Raw genomic sequence first — 19,028 nt, forward strand, 5'->3', positions numbered from 1 at the left:
ATTAGAATATTGGAAAATTCAAACGTCTTTTGGGTGGTTTTCATGAATGTTACGTGAACTAGGCTAAGATTTCAAGTGATTTTTATCTTTCAAAAGATAAAACAAGTGGATCATAACCATGTCCACGTCTATTATTTTTTGTAGTACCTTTAAATTATGCAACCTTCTTCAATACGTTCAGTAGAATGGGTCTTTGGCCACATACATACACATCCCAAATATCTCTCTTTTGTATTGAGAAAAAAATTGACATATATGTTATGTTTAACCATATTTTATCCCCAAAAAAAATGATATTTCTCAAACCTAAACTGACTATGAGTAAAAGTTTATATAAATTTTAAACCGTTAGAATTTAAATAGGATTATCATATCAACGGTATATTCCACTAAGTAATAATAATAATAAATAGTGGCATGTAACAAAAGTCAATAATATATATTATCAAACAAAGAAAAAATGCATATATTATCTCTCTCTCTATATATATATATATATATATTTATCATCCCGTTTACTTTAATATTAATTTGTTGGGTCACATTTGCTTTTATTTTTGTTTAAAAAAAAAATGATCTCAATACATTAAGTTATATTTCTTGATAAATAAATTTGATTTGTGTGACCTCACTCAAAAACCAATTAAAGACCCAGCCTGCAATTGCTGACCTCTAGCACCCACAAGAATTTCGGTCTCCGTGACCTCACTCGGAAAAAAAAAAGAATTTCGGTGTCCGTTAATTATTATTATTATTATTTATTTTCTTTTTTTTATTATTTTGTTGTTGTTGTTGTTGTTGTTGTTAATAAATTGGTGTCCGTGATTTTGGTGTTGAAAGTGAAACTGTCCGTTAATTTCAAATAAAACTTAAGCTCCATAACTTTGTGACCTAACCTATCATCAAATTGCATTTTTCAACCCAAAATAATAATAATAATAACAAATTACATTTTCGTACATTACCTCCTTTCCAATCAATGATGATTTAAACCCGCAATCCCAGTGTCTGCTATTTTAAATAAGACAAGAGTTTGATAATGTAAACGTGAAAAAGACCTATCAATTGTTTTTCCACCATGCTCTCAAATATATAGACATATATATATATATATATACACACACCAAAACAAAAAAAAAAAAAGGAAAATAGCCAAACCTTATCATGTTTTTCCATTGATCATTGTTAGCATTGTCCAACTGGCGTGTCAAAAACGTAGTAATTGTTTCTCCTCTTCTGCCATACCAACATTTTACTGCATGCCACATAGTTCATATAAGATGAGCTATAAATATGGTTGAAATTGAAATGCTTTACATGTAAAATCATTGTAAATCAAGAAGAATTCAAGTTGTCAATGGAAAAACAAATAGATTGGAGCTCAACCTATTAAGGTTGGCTTCAATTTATTTATTTATTTTTTTTTTTTTTTTTCTGACAATGGATTGGCTTCATATTCAGAAGTGACTTTTAACAATAATTAATTAGTGCTTCAACAAAATCACCGGATAGGAGATTTTCTAGAGACAAAATCACCTAAAAAACGCTTTTATGTTTTTTTGCTAGATTCTTTAGGAAGCAACTTTTCATCTATTTAAAAGTGATTTGACCTTACAAAATACTCTAATATGGCCACTTTAGATTATACGTATTGGAATCCCTTGTGTTAGAGGATGTTAGGTGGAGATTGGTTGAGAAATGAAATCTTAAGGTCGAAATAATAGGTGGAAAATGGTTAAGAAATGAAATCTTAAGGTCGAAATAACATATAATATACATCTTTAGATTATATATGGGCGTAATAATCAAAGCTGGAAGCATATCAAACAGAAAATGTTACAATTCATGCCCCACAAACATACATGTATGCATAGAGGCAAGCAAGATTAGGTTAGCTCGTTGAAGTCCTAGAATAGTTCCACAAGTATTTTAAAGGTACCAATTGAGCTCAAGGTTCACATTTTGGCTGCGTCAGCGTTGAATTGTTTTCAAGTTTGAAATACAAATGCTGAACAACTTGCTACCAGAAGTCGGTTCCCAAACCAACAATCAATCATAAGAGAATTCTTGTGGCATGTTGCAAAGAGCACGCATTGTATTGCTGGTCACGTCAAGCAACTGCAAGTACTCATCAGCACCGTCAACAAGACACTGGGGGAAAAAAAAAAAAAAAAAAAAAAAAAAAAGGAAGCAGCAAAAGTTATTTGAGCCAAGCCAAAAAATAATCTTCACTGTAAGGTTTTTTAAGCCTTCAAAGTCATTGACCCAAAAAAAAAAAAAAAAAAAAAAAAAAAGAAGAAAAAATGACCATATTAATCAACAGTGAGAGACAGCTCTTTTTTGGAATCAATAACTTTATCAATATAAGGAAAAGATAAGATATAGAACACTAGGGGATTCAATATCCCAGAAAATTATGCGAAGCATCAGTACCACTTCGGACCCAAGAAATGTCCCAAAAATTTTCAGAATGGTTAGAGCAATTTACGATATAAAGAGATAATCCTTGCCACTTTTACTATAACACAAGTGGCCATGTTAGTGTACTTTAGGATAGTTGCTCAAATTTAAAACATAAGCAATAGCACTCTTCATTTCTAATAGCTGTAGAAATCCTTACTGCAAATTAAATCGATTATATATTTATATTTGTTGGTGGTTATGACTTATGGACCACCAAGAAGCCATCTATATACGGAGATTTTGACTTCTGATTCAAAACTTATAATTTACTTTTACAAAGATAAAATAAAACAGGCAGCCTGTGAAAGAAGCTATCTTTAAAGAGTTACCTTATCTGCTTCAGCCAATTTCTTGCAAATTCTAGCCTTCTGTTCATCTGATACGTCATCTGCTTCAACAATCATCTCAAATAACTGGAGGCAACATGGTTTTTAGTACTGCACATCATCGGGACTGAACAAAATAATAAACAACAGTTAACCAAAAAAATAGACCTGTGAAAGCATCTGAGCGACAGGATAGCCCTCTGCAATTATGTTATTGACTTCCTTGTTTGCCAAATCAAAGTTGCCCCCTTTGCAAGCCGAAAAAAGTGCCTCAACAACCTCCTGTGGGATGACCTGAGGGTGGAGATGTATAATTCAGGGCATGTAAGAGTTGTGATTCAAAGAATTTTAAAAATGAAAAATAAATAAAATACTTCAAAAGTCAAATTCCTAATTAAATTAAGTTTCTTCTGTTGCACAAGCTAGAACAGAATGTGCGACTACTAATTTGTCAGATGTCAATAGATGTCAAAACTTGGCATCACAAAGCAGGCGAGAGTAAATTTTAGGGAGTGCAGCTTAAAACATCCTGCATCCCATCTCATAACATCCTACTTTTCAGGAAATAACCCTTTTATTGGTCAAATGCCACTCCATAATTACAAAAACAAAAGGCTCGTTGAACTTGACAAACAATCCCTACTGTACTTAACCAAAAATGTAAAAGAGCACTAAGAACATTGTCGTCTAAGTGTCAATTGGCCAAAAATACAACATCAAACTTCTTGTTCATAGAGACTAAGTTTTCAGCCTCATTAAACTTACCCCGGAAACACCAATCAGGTCCTCTGATGAAATAGAAGATCCAAATAAGCGAGCAGCTGACTGCAATACATTGGAAGACATATAACAATTTTATGATAAAAAATGAGAGACACACAGCCAGATTCTAATAAGAAATCAAACTATGTACTCACCTGCAAGTATGTAATAGCCCGACGAAGATCACCTTGTGAAATTGAGCTCAGAGTTGAAAGAGCCTACAATATGCATCAGATATTGTTAGAATGCTGTCAAGAAACTGACATAAAACAAATGAACAATCTTTCAAAACAATAATTTGACAGATAAGCTTTAAGTTCTTATGTGCACACCTGTTCATCCAGATTGAGGCCTTCTTCATTGCAAATGTGCAATATGCGGTTGCTCATGATTTCATCTGAAAGTGGCTTAAACCTGAACTTTGCACACCTAGAAGCAAGTGGCTCTATGATCCTACATAAAAATAACATATATTACAAACTCCAATGTCCACCTTCATAGTTTAGAATTTACGTTTAAAAATATGAGAATGATGACTATTTTAAATAGAATTGGTTATATCATGTTTAACATCATTAGCATAACAACCTTTCCTATACTCAGAGCTTCTTAAGCAGTTCTTACACCTATAAGTCTTACTAGTATAAACCAGGTTCAGAGGAAATAAAGAAAAATAATCTAGTTTCTTTATACTTTTCCAGCAACAATATTGCAACATGGTGCAGGTGCAAAATAGACAGCATTATTTCAAGCATCTAATAGATTATATGAGAATTGAGTGAAAAATGGCATTCACAATCTTAAGCATGTTCCTTTTATTTTGGTATCAAGCGTGCACATCTCTAAATCAGGAGGCCTTATATTAATTAATTTAATCTTGATATTCTACTTAAGCAAGAAGAATGATAACTAAAGAACTTCAGGGCATGATGATTTAAAATAAAATTGGGCCAGTCTTGTTCGTTCATATTTTAGTATCAGCTACTTATGCCATTTTGAGTCCAAACAGAAGCAGGTAAACTTTTATAAATATGCGAACTTTGCTATTTTGAGTTATGATACTTGTTCTGCCTTTGTTTATATGAAGCAAAATGAAAAATCGAAGACAGAAAAAATATATAAGGACACCATCATAAAACTACAAGTTGAAAAAAATTGCCTAGAACATTAGTAAATGCGTTTAAGATTTGAATTTAGTAGATGTCCTTTATGTCCATGAAGGTCACAGTCTAATCACATTTGTTTAACAAAATAGGTCATGCTTTATTAGGATATTTTCAAATATAGCTAAGATGTTAATCAATGATCTATAGCTCTTACTTGAAAAGTTGAGGATTCTGTCAAAGGAAACTTGAAGCAAAAACAAATTAGAACTCCAAAACTGCTATTTATTTAAAGAAGCAACAGAAAAAAAATACTAAATAGAATCATATAACACCAAAATGTAAACAAACTAAAGAAGAGAGAAGGTGAACCTGCTGATGTAATTACATATAAAAAAGAATCTTGTGACTTTGGAGTAAGTTTCCATCGTACGTCTCAGTGCATTCTGTAGAATAGAACTTAAATGAAATGGATTTCTTTTTATACTTTTTAAAAAAAGTTAATAGGCAACAAACAAATAACAAACATGCCTGAGCATCTTCCGTCATTGAATCAGCCTCGTCAAGAATAATAATCTTATATGGTGGACATGGGTAACCCCTAAAAAATTGAAAATACTATTAAAATACATATATATATATATATACACATATATATGAAAAGAAAGAAATTACAAATAAAACGATGGTTAAAATTCTCACAAACTGGAAAACAAACCCTTTATGTTGAGCAGAACCCACAGCAATAGCGGCAAAATCTTTTATTTTGGTCCGAACAACATTGATACCACGATCATCACTTGCATTAAGCTCCAACACTCTAGACTTGTATAATTCAGGTCTACAGAAAGATTTGCATTGAAAATCATATAAACCAAAAAGTATATTCGCAAAATGGTTGGTCCTTAAAGTGGCAAACAGCTTGTAACATTCAAGCATCGAATACACATTCCAGCACTCAAAAAAACCATTGATACACATATTTCAGTATCATCTCGTAATCATGCCATTTTTTTTATGTTTAAAAGAAATTCCAAAGATCCCACAAAGCAAATTTCAACCCATAAGACAAAAACACACACAGCAATAGCAAATACAGAATGAACACCAATGAGCACCATTAACACACACACATTTTATTATTATCTCACAATCAAGCTACTTCAATGTCCCAAGGAAAAATTTTGAAAATCCCCACAAAGCAATTTCAAACCACCCATATTAAGTCAAAAAAAAAAAAAAAAACAAAAAACAAAACAAAACAAAACAAAGCAATTGCAAAAAACAGAAAGAACAAAAATTCAAAAAGCAAGAATCAAAGAGAATAACCCAAAAAGCTCGTGGGCAATGGCAAGAGCAGTAGTGGTTTTGCCGGTACCAGGCGGACCATAGAAGAGCATGTGAGGACACTGTAAAAAGAGAAAAGAATAAAATATACTTAAAAAACAAAAAAATAAAAAATAAAAAAAAAAATAGGGTTTAGGAATCGAACCGATCGAAAGCTACAAAACAAAATTCGTGAAAAAGATATAAATGCAAATAAAAATGGTTTACGTTAGTGGTCTCGAGGGTGTTGGTGAGGACCCGAACAACCTCTTCCTGGTGTGCTACATCTTTCACTTGCTTCGGCCGACTGATTACAGCAAAAATGGAACCAAATTCAAAATAATTATACAAAAGGCTCACAATTCAAATTATGGAATATACAAGAAACAGAGGAATCTATATATATAGATAGATAGATAGCGAGAGAGAAGTGTGTATTTACTATTTCTCCACCCATGGCTGAGAGGTTTGCAGTACTGGCGCCATCTCTTGGTCTCTGTATCGCTGTCACTCCCGCTTTATAGGGCTTTTCTTTTCCCGCTTTGGTTTTTAGGGGTAGCCCCAAAAAAAAAATAAAACAAAAAGAAGGATCCGGGTTGCAAATAAAATAACATAGGAATTTCAATTGGTAGGATACATAGTATGCATCACTATTTACCCCCCAAAAAAAATAAAAAAATAAAAAGTCCTTTAATACGAAATATAATTTTCAATTTCAAAAAAATAATAATTTTCTATATAGGTGCATCATATTCTTTTTTTCTTTTTCTCTTTTTTTTTTTTTTTGGGCAAATATGGTACTACATATTCTAAACTCTTTTTTTTTTATTATTATTATTAAAGGAGTAAGGTTTATTCCTTTGGATAAAATAATAATAATAATAGATCCATGCAAATATTTAATATGTTTGATAAACTTATTTCATGAACTTCATAAATTTCAAATTATCATAAAAATAAAAGATAAAAAATTTCATAATACCCCAAGTTTAATTATGTCGTTTGAATATGGACGAGGGGCTTACTAATAGATCAATCCCATTTGTTTGAAAGTTTTCAAATATTAAATTTGGTAGAAATTTAATTTTCAAAATGAATGGGCAAGTTTTTTTTTTTTTTTTTTTTTTTGACTCCCAATATTTGGTTAGTGGACCAAAAAACCCATATTTTTCTATGTTTTGACCCATTTAAGCAAAGCCCAAAATATTAAAAGCCATTATTTCTCCCACATCACTGGTAATTGATCAGCATGCTTTTGAGCTCAAATAAGAATTTCTGAAAAATCATTCCATGTTTGTTGGCAAAAATCATTTCAAAGCTTATGAGGACCTTAAAAGGAAAATAGAAGCTAAGTTACAAGGGTGGAAGTTGCATTTACTTTCTCAAGCCAGAAAACTCACTTTGATTAAGTTTGTTGTTAATGTGATTCCTTTATATGCTATGTCAACTTCAAGATTGCCTTTGATGCGGTGTAAAGACATTGAAAGAATGACCAGTAAGTTTCTTTGGGATAACAAGGGTAACAGCAGACATTTTGTTCCGATAGCTTGGTCCAGGTTAAGGGTAACAGCAGACATTTTGTTCCGACAGCTTGGTCCAGGTTATGTAGGCTAAAGCATGCAGGTGGTCTTGGTATGGTAAGGCTTAAAGACATGAATCTGGCCCTGCTCAGCGAACTAAGTTGGTTCCTAGCTACCGATGAAAACAAGTTTTGGATCAAAGCTTTAAAAACAAAGTACTTCGCAAGCAAATCTTTTCTGAGGTGTTCTAGAAAGAAAAATTGCTCTTGGTCATGGAGAGGGCTTCTCATGTCTAGGAAACTGTTGGACAATGGTTTATATTATAGGATCGGAAAAGTTGACAGAATTAACATTTGGGAGAATCCTTGGGTCCCAAATAATCCAAAATTCAGACCAATTCCTTCCTCGGATGATTCTATGAGGGAATATGGTATGGTAAACTCGCTTAGGCTCCCAGATGGTAGCTGGAACCTTGAAAAGATAAATCATCTTTTTGACAGAGAATCAGCTAAAAGCATTTCTAAAATCCCTATCTCTAATGTGGACTTGGAAGACAAACTCATATGGAGTGGAAACTCCAATAGAGAGTTTTCAGTTAAATCAGCCTTCTTGCTTGAGTTTTAGAAATCCTTCTCGGAGTCAATTTGGTGGAAGTAGTTATGGTCGGCCAAAATTCACTAAAGGCTAAAATTCTTTATCTGGAAATTATCCAATAAGGGCCCGTCCATAGTAGAAAACCTGCTTAATTGCAATATTGAGGTCAATTGTTCCCTCTGTATTAATGGTTGTGGATGTATTGAATCCGATAATCACTTATTTTTCCATTGCCAAGTTGCTAAGGCTCTGTGGTTTGCGATGCCTTGGAGTATCAAATGGGACTGATGGGAGGATCGTTCCTTATAAAAAAAAGCTTCTCATTTTGGCTAATCCTATTGGAGTCCTTTCAGTTCATCCCAATGATAAGGAGGAGTTGTTTCTTTTTGCCATTCTCATCCTGGACCAGGTCTGGAAAATAAGGAACCTTTCCATGTTTGAGAATAAAGCTTTCTCTTTGAACAATACTATGGAGCTGTTAAAGTTTAGGTATGAGGAGGCTAAATCAATTGCTGCCAAGGTGAGTCCTTTAAGACCAAGTCCTTCAGAAAAGGTGCTTTGGAAAAAGCCGCCTCGACATTTTATCAAGATAAATACCGATGCAGCTGTCAAGGACGGAACAAGCTCTGCAGAAGCGGTGGCTAGAGATCATATGGGCAAAGTGCTGCGTATTAGAGCGATACAAATTCATACAGTCATCCCAGAAGTAGCTGAGGCGGTGGGCGTTCTGCAGGGCCTAGTCTTGGCTGAGGAGAAAGGTTGGAGCAAGGTCTGGTGCGAATTTGATGCTAGAAATGTGGTTTTGAACCTCAACTACCAAGATCATCAATCAGTTCACTGGCTGGCAGAATGAACAATGAAAGGTATCCTCCGCTTGAAAAGTAAATTCTAATAAGTGATCTTTCGTTGGGCTTCGAGAAAGGAAAATTTTTTAGCTCATTTTGTTAGCAAGTGGTGTTTTGAGAAAGGCATCACTAGAAATTTGAATTTGAACTGTCTTCCCTGTGTTTTCTCTTCTTTTGTTGCCCAGGAGAGTGGCTCCCCAGCTAGCCCCCTTGTGTAGGCAATTTGTCTTTGGGTTTTTTGTGTTGTTAAACCATCTTCCTCAAAGCAAAGAAAAAAAAGAAAAAAAAAAAAAAAAAAAAAGGAATTTCTGGTGTGTTTGCTGGTGACTGATGCTCATTGATTAGTGAAAACGGCCAAAGCTCGAAGACAGTCCATACGTCCACGGATCAATATTTGTTAGGCATGTGAAGAGTCAGATCCACAATAATATAATTTCAAAAAAAAAAAAAAGTAATTAGATACAAAAAATAACTATCAGTAATATAATTTCAACCAAAAACAGTAATTAGATCCAAAAAATAACCATTATTTTTAGCTCGTACTTTTCCCAACAACATCAACAGAATGCTCCAACAACATCAACCGAATGCACAGAAAAAGTATAGAGGGTTAAATTTATAATATGTTCTATACTACAGTTGAAAACTTGTATAAATTTTATCCCCTATATGAAATTTATTCAAAATATATACTTCCAAAGTTTGAAAATCCATTATTTAGTCTCTTGAAATTTAGATGAATATCACTTGCTATCTTTTACCATGAAGCTATTTCCACCAGCTACGGTAGTGGTGGACCACTACTGACCAATTCACATATCACTTGATACGGATGATTTCTGTTTTTCCGACGGACCACACTCTTGACCTCCAATCAAGCTACGAGCACGAGTAGGTAGGCGTCGAGGGGAGGGGCGGTAGGTTTCGAGAAGGAAAGGGCCCCTCTTTTTGCTTCGCGCCAAATGAGATTATGATTAGTGGGTAAGGTCCAGAGTGAATATTTGATAAAATGATGTTTTCTTTTTTTTTTCTTTTCAAAATCATAATTCATGTAACATCTATTAACAATTATTTTTTACAAAAAAAATGTGGTCTTATCCACACAAAAAAATTGGGTATCCATATTATAAAATTTTCTTATATGTATATATACATGTATATGCAATTCATTTGTTTTGACATTTATATTGTTTGGTACCATATAAATGCATTCTCTAATAAAATGGTATAATAATTTTTTATATTTATTTTGACATGGAAGGTTGAATCAAATTTTCATATATATCAATTAGTAGATAATCAACTCTAAGAATCCGTTTGGTATAGCTGATGAAAGTATAGCTTTCTATAATAGATCTTTTTGATAAAGAACTTTTATTAAAAAGCTAATGAGTGTTTGGTTATAAATGAAAAAACTGCATTAAATGTTCATTAAGCTGTATAAAATGCTTATTAAATTTCTATATAAGATAAAAAAAAAAGAATTTTTTTAGGGAAGTTCAAAATTTGGACTTCTCTAAAACAGCTTTAAAAAGTTCATTTTTTTTTTATCAATAAGCAATTGTTAACTTTTACCAAGCACCATTATTTTTTGATAAAAGAGTTTTTGGTCCTCAAATAGAGCTTTTAAGTAAAAAAAAAAATCTTACCAAACAGAACCTAAGAATTAGTGATAATTTTCTTAATATTAGAGGCTAGATAATTTTCCTAATATTAGAGGCTAAATAATAATTTTTTAAATTTTGAAGATTTGAGCGAATTTTTATTTCTTCTATACCTTGTGCTTCGTGAAGGTAGATGAAATTTTCCCTTAATTAATCCAGAGTCCAACCTTATCATCGCTTTGGATAGCACCAGCAATAGTTTCATCTAATGGCCAAAAACTCTAACCAGCTTCTTGAATTTTCTAATGCTTAGATTTTTTATTTTCTTATTTCTTTAGTATAGTTAAAGTCGATTCTTTGAAAAGCTATAACACCAAATTAAGCCTTTAATTAATATTTTGTTTGTGTAAGATTTTAAAATTGTTTGACTTCAATTAACTTATGAAATTGTTTGACTTCTACTAACTGAACAAAATATTGTGCCAAAAAAAACACTAATTAACAAAAAGATGTTGGAGTTCAATCAAGATGTTGAAGTTCAATCAAACTATTTATGAACTGCATCGTGGAAACTAATTATGAATTGCATCGTGGAAAACAACTAGTCATCTGGAATTCAGTTTTGCTTAGTTTAATTATAATCTAGTTAGTGTGTCATAAATTTTGAAAAAGAATTTATAATCTAAAAGCAAACTATATTTTTTGTACATATAGAATATTGTCATATAAGATAATCTCCAATGATATGGTATTTGGACATATATCATTATTATAATTTGTCATGTTATCCAATTGGTATATTCATGCCAAATTTAACACCAAATTTAGCAATATGAGAACATGGCATTGGGTCCCTTAGAAATAAAATATGTAGATCTTATAGTATTTTATTAAGTAAAAAATTGTTATTTTGCTTTGGGTTAATTACACCGGGCACTTTCGAGGTTTCCTTTAATTACAACCGGTACATTCAATGTTTCCATAATTACATTGCACACATTCGAGATTTGTTTTAATTATAATCGAATACTTTTATGTTTCCATAATTACATTACACACCTTCGATGTTTTTTCCTTAATTACAACCGAGTACCTTCATGTTTTCATAATTATATTCGTCTGCCTTCTGACAAAATTTCATCCATTGTACTCTCTCTCTTATGTGATAGTTAAAATTTTATTAATTATCCCTTGTATATATTAATTAAACTTGCATTTTAATTGATTTGAGAAATAAAGTTTTTTTAATTTGAAAAGGTTGAAGCTCAACAAATAGTAAGTATAAGAATAACTATAAATTTTTAAAAGCACCCTCTAGAATATTTAAAACATAATTTTTATGTTTTCTAATTTTATTTTATTTTATTTTTTAAAAAAATTGTTTTCAAAACTTGTTTTTGAAAATGAATGACCAAACAGGAATGGCCAAACTTGTTTGGCAATTATTTTCAAAAACAAGTTTTGAAAACAAATTTAAAAAAAAAAAAACAAAAATTAGAAAACATAAAAATTATGTTTTAAACATTTCAGACTGTGCCGTTAAAAATTGGTAGTTATTTTTGTACTTACTATCTGTTGGGCTTCAACCTTTTCAAATTAAAAACACTTTATTTTTCAAATCAATCAAAATCCACTTAAATGTTTAATTAATATATACAAGGAACAATTAATAAAATTTTAATTGTCATATAAAAGAGAGAGTACATTTTTATAGATGAAGTTTGGTCAGAAAGGAGGCGGATGAAATTATGAAAATATGAAAGTATTCGGTTGTAATTAAGGAAAAAACTTTGAGAGTGTGCAATATAATTATAAAAACATAAAGGTATCCGGTTGTAATTAAGAAAAATTTTGAGTGTGTATAATGTAATTATGGAAACATTGAAAATATCCGATTATAAATAAAGGAAACCTTGAAAGTACCCAATGTAATTAACCTTTTTGCTTTTTATAGTACTAAGTAGAATTTATCGTCATTTAATATTATTAATAATTTAATAATATTATTTTCTTAACATATATTATTAAAGTGCATATGTTAAATTTAACGTTAACATTCATATTTGTTATTAAAAAACTCATATCAATACTAAATTATAAAAACAACAGTGTTAAAATGGTTTTTACTATTGAAAACACTCTAAAAGTTTACTCCTTACAATTTGAAGTTTGAAGGTTGATGATTAACGAAGATGGAGATAAAGATGATCATTTGGTTAGTAGGTTGAAGTGAGTCAAAAGCATGTTGTGTATTAAGATTTCAATTTACTTTTATAGAATTATTAAATATCCATTTAAGAAAATAATAATAAAATACAAATACAATACTATAATTTCCAAGTAAATAATATTAGAAACTACCACAATATATATATATATATTTTTACCAAGATATTTCTGGATTTATCTTTATATAGAATTTAGGATGTATACTTTTTTCCACTAGTAATCTACTTCCATATCATTTGGAAATTGAAACTTGGGTAGTCTTTATTTATTTATTTATTATTATTTTTTAACACCGTTTCGAACAGAGAACCGAAAAGTCCACAGCCCGTCTACAGCGTATGGAGGAACAGCAACTACCTCATTGCCTTATAGACGGCTCAGATCTCATTTATCCAAAATAGAGGGCCACGATCTCTCAGCCTTTTCAAAACCACAAGTTTTCGCGCTTTAAAACTTTTCTCGAACAATAATGGATAATACTCTCTCTCTCTTTACCTACGAAAACCCTCTCCAAAACCCTAATATCCCAAGAATTCAATTCCAATACTCAGCGTCCGAATCGCTTCCCATGAGCATCAAACCTATTTCTTGTTTTGGAAATTAAACTCATTTTCTCCGAAGGAAATTTGGGTTAGGTTTTTGGGCTAAAAAATGTCGACCTGCAGTCACAATCAACCACCATCTTCATCGTCTTCCTCTTCTTCATCGGCCAAGATGCACTTGAATTCGCATAATCCGAGCAAAAGGGTTACGGCGACGTCGAAGAACCATTTGGCAAAGAAGCGCCAGGCTCTTGCCGATGTTACCAACCAAAAGAATGGTTCTCAGAGGGGTTCACGAACCTCTGTTTCTTCGTCGGAGCCTAGGGTGAGTCTACTTATTTAATTTTACACAACTGTTTTTATTTTATTTTATCTGATGATGTTCTGGTTCTTGATTTAAGGAGAAATTGATGTATTTGTGTAAATTGGATGTTGTGTGTTGGTGGGCTTGGATCATAGTAAATTTCATAAAAATGACGAACAATTAATTCAATCAATTTGTTTATATCTCATTATTGTTGTGTAATTTTCCTGATTCCTGTCTTCTTTTTCTTAATTTTTTATGGGGGTGAATTATTATTTGTTTCTTCAATTGAATTGGGATGCTTTGATTGCTTTCGTTGATGTCATGATCATGCAGAAAATTTCAAAGGAAAAAGGAAATGCAGAACAAGAATAATAATAATAGTGAACTAAATCATAAAAAGCCGATTATAGAAATGTACATGTTCTCGGGGTTGGATTTTGCTGCAAAAGTTTTCAAGTTGGTCAATATATGAAGCAGGTCTCTCGCTCCATAGGATTCCGAAATGATGAGACACTTTTAGTGGTGACCATCCATATTTTTCCTATAGGTTTAGTCTATGTTATTCTTGGAAACATTTATTATTTTGTGGGTTCTCAATGATCTTTGAATCGTCCTTGTTGTAAGCATTTTGATTTTTTCAGTTTATGTTGACATGGTGACATAGGAGATAAATTGTTAGTTTTCAACTTAACTCTAGATATGTAGACTCGTGATTATATTGCTGTCTTACTATATGATTAACTGAATTACATTTGAAGGTGGCATGTGTGGCTAAAATTGCCAAAATAAAGAAGGAATTTTCGACCTGCTCTCGAAATGCGGGTCTCTCAGAATGCACATTGTCTGCATCCATGAGTTCAAAATCAACTGTTTTGGTTCCTATCAGCAATGCATCTTCCCCTGGAACTCTTCAACCTATTGCAGAAGCTGCAGCCTCTCCTTGTCCAAGGAGAAAGGATACTGTTCTGACTACTCAAAGCAATATAGTTGATGAACCCAGATGCGTGGATGCTTCTCCTTGTAGATCAGTTAGTGGTTCAATTTCTTTGGACCAGAGCATCTCCACTTGCGATTCTTTGAGGAGCCCAGAATTTGAATATATTGACAATATGGAAGCTTCAGGAATTAAGTCTATTGAGAGGAAGACAAGTAACAGTCTCTACATTTCAGATGATTTGGAAGTAGCCGGTCTCTTTTTCTATATGAAATTAAACTTTGCTTAGTTCGCTCCTTATGTCTTGATTATTATATTTTGTTCATACTCTGCCCTCAACCAACTTATTAATATAAATTTTGATATATGTAATCAACAGTTCAGCCAACGTGTGGGCATAATTATTACTTACTTTCTTTAGCGAACCATTTCAATTTAGTTCTGGTTGTCTGGTCCTTATAATGTAACTGTTTTTCTTGTTTTGGTTCCAGGAAGTAGATACTACAAAGATATATTTGCAAAGCTGGAAAGAATTGAAAAAGTTGTTGATATTGATAAGAATTTCACGGACCCACAATTTTGTGCATCTATTGCTTCTGACATATTCAAAAACTTGCATGCAGCTGAGGTTTCTCATTGCCTTTTTACTATAGAAAGTTGTTTCTTCTTTTAGTTTTATGTATTTTTGTTATTTTTATTTATTTAATTTTGCGGTTCTCAGGCTACTAAAAGACCTTCTGTGAACTTTATGGGAAGGATCCAGAAAGATATTAATGCCAACATGCGTGCGATATTGGTTGATTGGCTTGTGGAGGTAAATTATGGTGGGTGATGATAATGCCAGGGAAATTTCTTAATCCAACAATTCTTTTTGTTTTCCCCACCCCACTTTTTGGGCTTTTTCTTTTAAATAATAACGTATACTTAGGTTGGTAAGTGAGTTTTCCTGGCATTATTATAATTCTATTGTCAATATCATCAAACATGCCTTTTAAGTTTTTTTTTTTTTTTGTTTCAATTTTTTATTTTTCTAATTTTTTTTGTTTGTTTCACTGGTATCTTTTCTTCTTATATCAATTTTAGGTTGCTGAAGAGTACATGCTTGTACCCGATACACTATTTTTGACTATTAACTACATAGATCGCTATCTTTCTGGCAACGTGATGAATAGGAAACATTTGCAATTGCTTGGTGTTGCATGCATGATGATTGCAGCGTAAGATAAATATACTTGTGTTTACTTGTTATACAATCTTTCTTTCCTTTGGGCATGTCCCATTCTATATGTTTTTCTTTCTGCATATATTTAAACGTATAAGTTTGGATTATGACTAAAAGAACGACAATTTTTCCAGTAAATATGAGGAGATTTCACCACCCAGTGTGGAAGAGTTCTGTTATGTAACTGACAATACATTTTCTAAGGAGGAGGTAAGTCATATTACCAACTTATGATAATTGAACTTGACTATGCTTCTTTTAGTTTGAACTGTGACATTCCTCCTAAATTTGCAGAATCTGAGTAATTTGATAGCTGCAGGTTTTGAAAATGGAAACCTCTGTGTTGAACTACTTGAAGTTTGAAATGACAGCTCCAACAGCTATAGGTTTCTCGAGGTAATCTATATCTATTAAGTGCAAGTTCATGTTTTTGGGTCTAGATATTGACTCGTGGTTAATGACAATTTTTCAGGCGATTTGTTTCTGTGGCTCAAGTGACCAGTGAGGTATCTATCTGGAATAATTACCTTTCATGTCCTACTTATTTATCCTTTCTCCATTTCTATTAAAATCTTCTGAAATTTTTATGTGACGCAAGTGGCTTCCTATGTGTATGTGTTTTTTATTCTGAATTATGCGTGAAATTTTGGTAGATACCTTTTGAACATTTAGATGTTTTAGTCCGCCATGTTTTCATGTCATTTGATGTCCAATTTAATTGTTGTCTAGTGATGAGATTTTTTTTTTATGGTTTTGTTAATAGTATATCAATGTGATGTGGTAGTTACCTTCCTTTTTTTTTTTTTTTTTCCTTTAAGGCTCCGCCAGTACAGATGGAGTGCTTGGCCAGTTATATCATAGAGTTGTCTCTAGTTGAGTACAGTATGCTTTGCTATGCCCCATCTCTAATTGCTGCATCTGCTACTTTCTTGGCCAAATATATACTTTCTCCTACAAAGAAACCTTGGGTATGTGACAAAAATACTATACAAATACTTTCTTTCATTTTTGTTTTGCTATTGTTTTGTTTTCTTCTTTTGTGTCCTTGGTGCATTTTGTTTGCAAATATTATCTGATAACCTCATGGAATGTTTTGGTACAGAATTCTACATTGAGGTATTACACATTTTACAAAGCTTCTGATTTGTCTGACTGTGTAAAGGCATTGCATCACCTGTACCGTAATGGCATCAGTTCTAATCTACCTGCAGTAAGAGAGAAGTACAGTCAACATAAGGTTAGAAGGACCTCTTTAAGGACCTCGTTCTTCTTTGTTTTCTTTCTTCATTACGTGAGGAACATGTTCTAAAGTTTTTCTTTTATAATAATAGATTATTGCAGTGCTTTACTTTTTCCATGACTACCTTTTATTAGTATTTTTCTAAGAAGATGTCGAATGAAATGATAAAATGAAAAATTTTATTTTCTACAAGGGCAGACCAAACCATTTTACTGCTTTCTAAGTTTAACAGTTTTTCTTTCGCATTTATCTTGTATTATTTTGGTGGCTACATTTTGTTAGTTATTTCTGCAAAATTGTGAAAAGTTAGAATTGGAAATCTTTTTTGTCACTAGATTAAGCACACTTTGTTAGTTAAGATATAGGATGGAAATAGTTGATCATGAAGCTTTCTTGTGAATGAAAGTAGGAGACTCAACATGGGTTTTTGCGATTTGGTACAAAAGTTCATGTATGTCTAAACTGGATTATATATGATGCTCTAAATGCATGCTACCTCAAATTTAGTTTATTTGCTGCAGCGTACATCTTAATAGTTGATTTACCTTGCATGGATGTCTAGAGCCTTAAATATGATTGATTTTTTGAGACTGGTGTGAATTTTTAACAGTCCTAACATATTCTCATATTCTGTTTAAAAAAAAAAACAAAACAAAAAAACATTTTTTCATATATTCTTACGTGGATATATATATATATTTTTTTGGGTGATCAGTACAAGTTTGTGGCAAAGAAGTACTGCCCTATGTCAATACCTCCAGAGTTCTTCGAAGATTTGAACGACTAGATGTGTGCACAACCTTGTTCCTTTCTATGTCATATGAAAATTTGATTTCATAAAATCTTTTCAAACAACTGTTGGATATTCAGGGATTCATGTTGTAATATATGTTTTTGTAATCATGAACTTCAATGAAGTTATAATCTTGTGAAAAAATAGATGTCATTGCATATATTAGATTAGAATCAGATGCAAATAGTTGTAATCATTACAATTTCTCTTGTTACCAACTTTGCTTTCGTTTGATCATATTTGCCAGTTTTAAGATTTGCTAAACTTTGGCTCGGCATTAGAAATTTAGAGCCAATCCTTTTTTGTTGATGTTGCTATACTTAAATTTCAGGTATTGTAAGATTGGGTTTGTATGTAAAATCAATATTCCTGTTAAATAATCACAGTATCAGGGAAAGCAAAAATAAAAAAGAAGGAACACGTATTTTTGAAAGTTCACATTTAGTTAAAAGTACATAATAATTAGAATGATTTTTTTTTTAAAAAAAATAAAGAAATAATTTTACAAGTTTTCATTTGAAAAACTGCAACAACGAGGCCATTGTGTAATTTGTCATTTAAATATACACCCCACAACATAAAATTTTCAAAAATTTATGGTAATGAAACAAAAATTAACACTAAAATAGCAGAAGTAGGAGATTAAATTTTGAGATTCAAGTAATATAGAATAGATTAAAATATTATATAGAACAGATTTGTGTTATACAAATTGTAAGTAAAAGAATAAGAATAAAATTTTAATTATTATTTAGAAAAAAAAGGGAAAAAAAGAAGGATATTGGTATTATATAATATTAAAAGGATCAACTTTCTATGTATGACACTGACTGGTTTGGTTATTTTGTACGTCGTTGGCCTTTGATACTATAAAGTCCCCAGCGCCCCCACTCCCAGATCCACTTACTGACCGTTTGAATTCGAATTCAAAAATTCAAACGCTACTAATCTCACAGCCTGTGATTTTTCCCAATCAAATTCTAACAGACCAATCAAATTGAGGCAAACAGATTAAAAATCCCAAAAACGGTAACAAGTTTGACCCGCGTGCCACGCTGACGTGGAATGAGTAGCTTGCAAAATTCAAACTGAAGTGGGTCCCGCTCTTGTCCGCTCCTAACGAATACCGAGCTGAACCAACGGTCAAGATCTCCCTGCAATTCAAAATAATACAATCTCCCCGCCTAAAAAGTATATAACAATTAAATTAAATTTATT

The 19,028-nt window shown here is 32.0% G+C and overlaps 2 protein-coding genes across 7 annotated transcripts; one reads left to right on the forward strand and one right to left on the reverse strand.

The window, feature by feature from the left end:
- Window positions 1-1,217: 1,217 nt before the first annotated feature.
- On the reverse strand, window positions 1,218-6,581 carry LOC107405386 (replication factor C subunit 2). Of its 2 annotated transcripts, none has more exons than XM_048476343.2 (12): window positions 6,423-6,581; window positions 6,209-6,287; window positions 5,984-6,063; window positions 5,373-5,495; window positions 5,186-5,255; window positions 5,027-5,100; window positions 3,884-4,004; window positions 3,707-3,769; window positions 3,555-3,614; window positions 2,958-3,083; window positions 2,793-2,876; window positions 1,218-1,255 (listed from the first exon to the last, which is right to left on the reverse strand). In XM_048476343.2, exons 1-12 carry the CDS (start codon window positions 6,464-6,466, stop codon window positions 1,253-1,255), a joined length of 927 nt encoding a protein of 308 aa, XP_048332300.2. In that variant the 5' UTR covers window positions 6,467-6,581; the 3' UTR covers window positions 1,218-1,252. The 2 variants fall into 2 exon arrangements, with proteins under 2 accessions (XP_048332300.2, XP_048332299.2); XM_048476342.2 differs by lacking the exon at window positions 1,218-1,255 and adding an exon at window positions 1,763-2,151.
- Window positions 6,582-13,182: 6,601 nt separating this feature from the next.
- Window positions 13,183-18,049, forward strand: LOC107421029 (cyclin-A1-4). 5 transcript variants are annotated; one of them, XM_060816986.1, is made up of 11 exons: window positions 13,190-13,639; window positions 14,380-14,770; window positions 15,047-15,183; window positions 15,277-15,369; window positions 15,639-15,772; window positions 15,912-15,987; window positions 16,091-16,173; window positions 16,250-16,283; window positions 16,596-16,745; window positions 16,880-17,014; window positions 17,733-18,049. In XM_060816986.1, exons 1-11 carry the CDS (start codon window positions 13,424-13,426, stop codon window positions 17,802-17,804), a joined length of 1,521 nt encoding a protein of 506 aa, XP_060672969.1. In that variant the 5' UTR covers window positions 13,190-13,423; the 3' UTR covers window positions 17,805-18,049. The 5 variants fall into 5 exon arrangements, with proteins under 5 accessions (XP_060672970.1, XP_048331072.2, XP_060672969.1 ...); XM_060816985.1 differs by having other exon boundaries at window positions 13,191-13,639; window positions 14,380-14,809; XM_016030153.4 differs by having other exon boundaries at window positions 13,194-13,639; window positions 14,380-14,809; window positions 16,097-16,173.
- The last annotated feature ends 979 nt before the right edge of the window (window positions 18,050-19,028 follow it).

The sequence above is a fragment of the Ziziphus jujuba genome, chromosome 5, assembly GCF_031755915.1.
Source record: "Ziziphus jujuba cultivar Dongzao chromosome 5, ASM3175591v1".
Lineage (NCBI taxonomy): Eukaryota > Viridiplantae > Streptophyta > Magnoliopsida > Rosales > Rhamnaceae > Ziziphus > Ziziphus jujuba.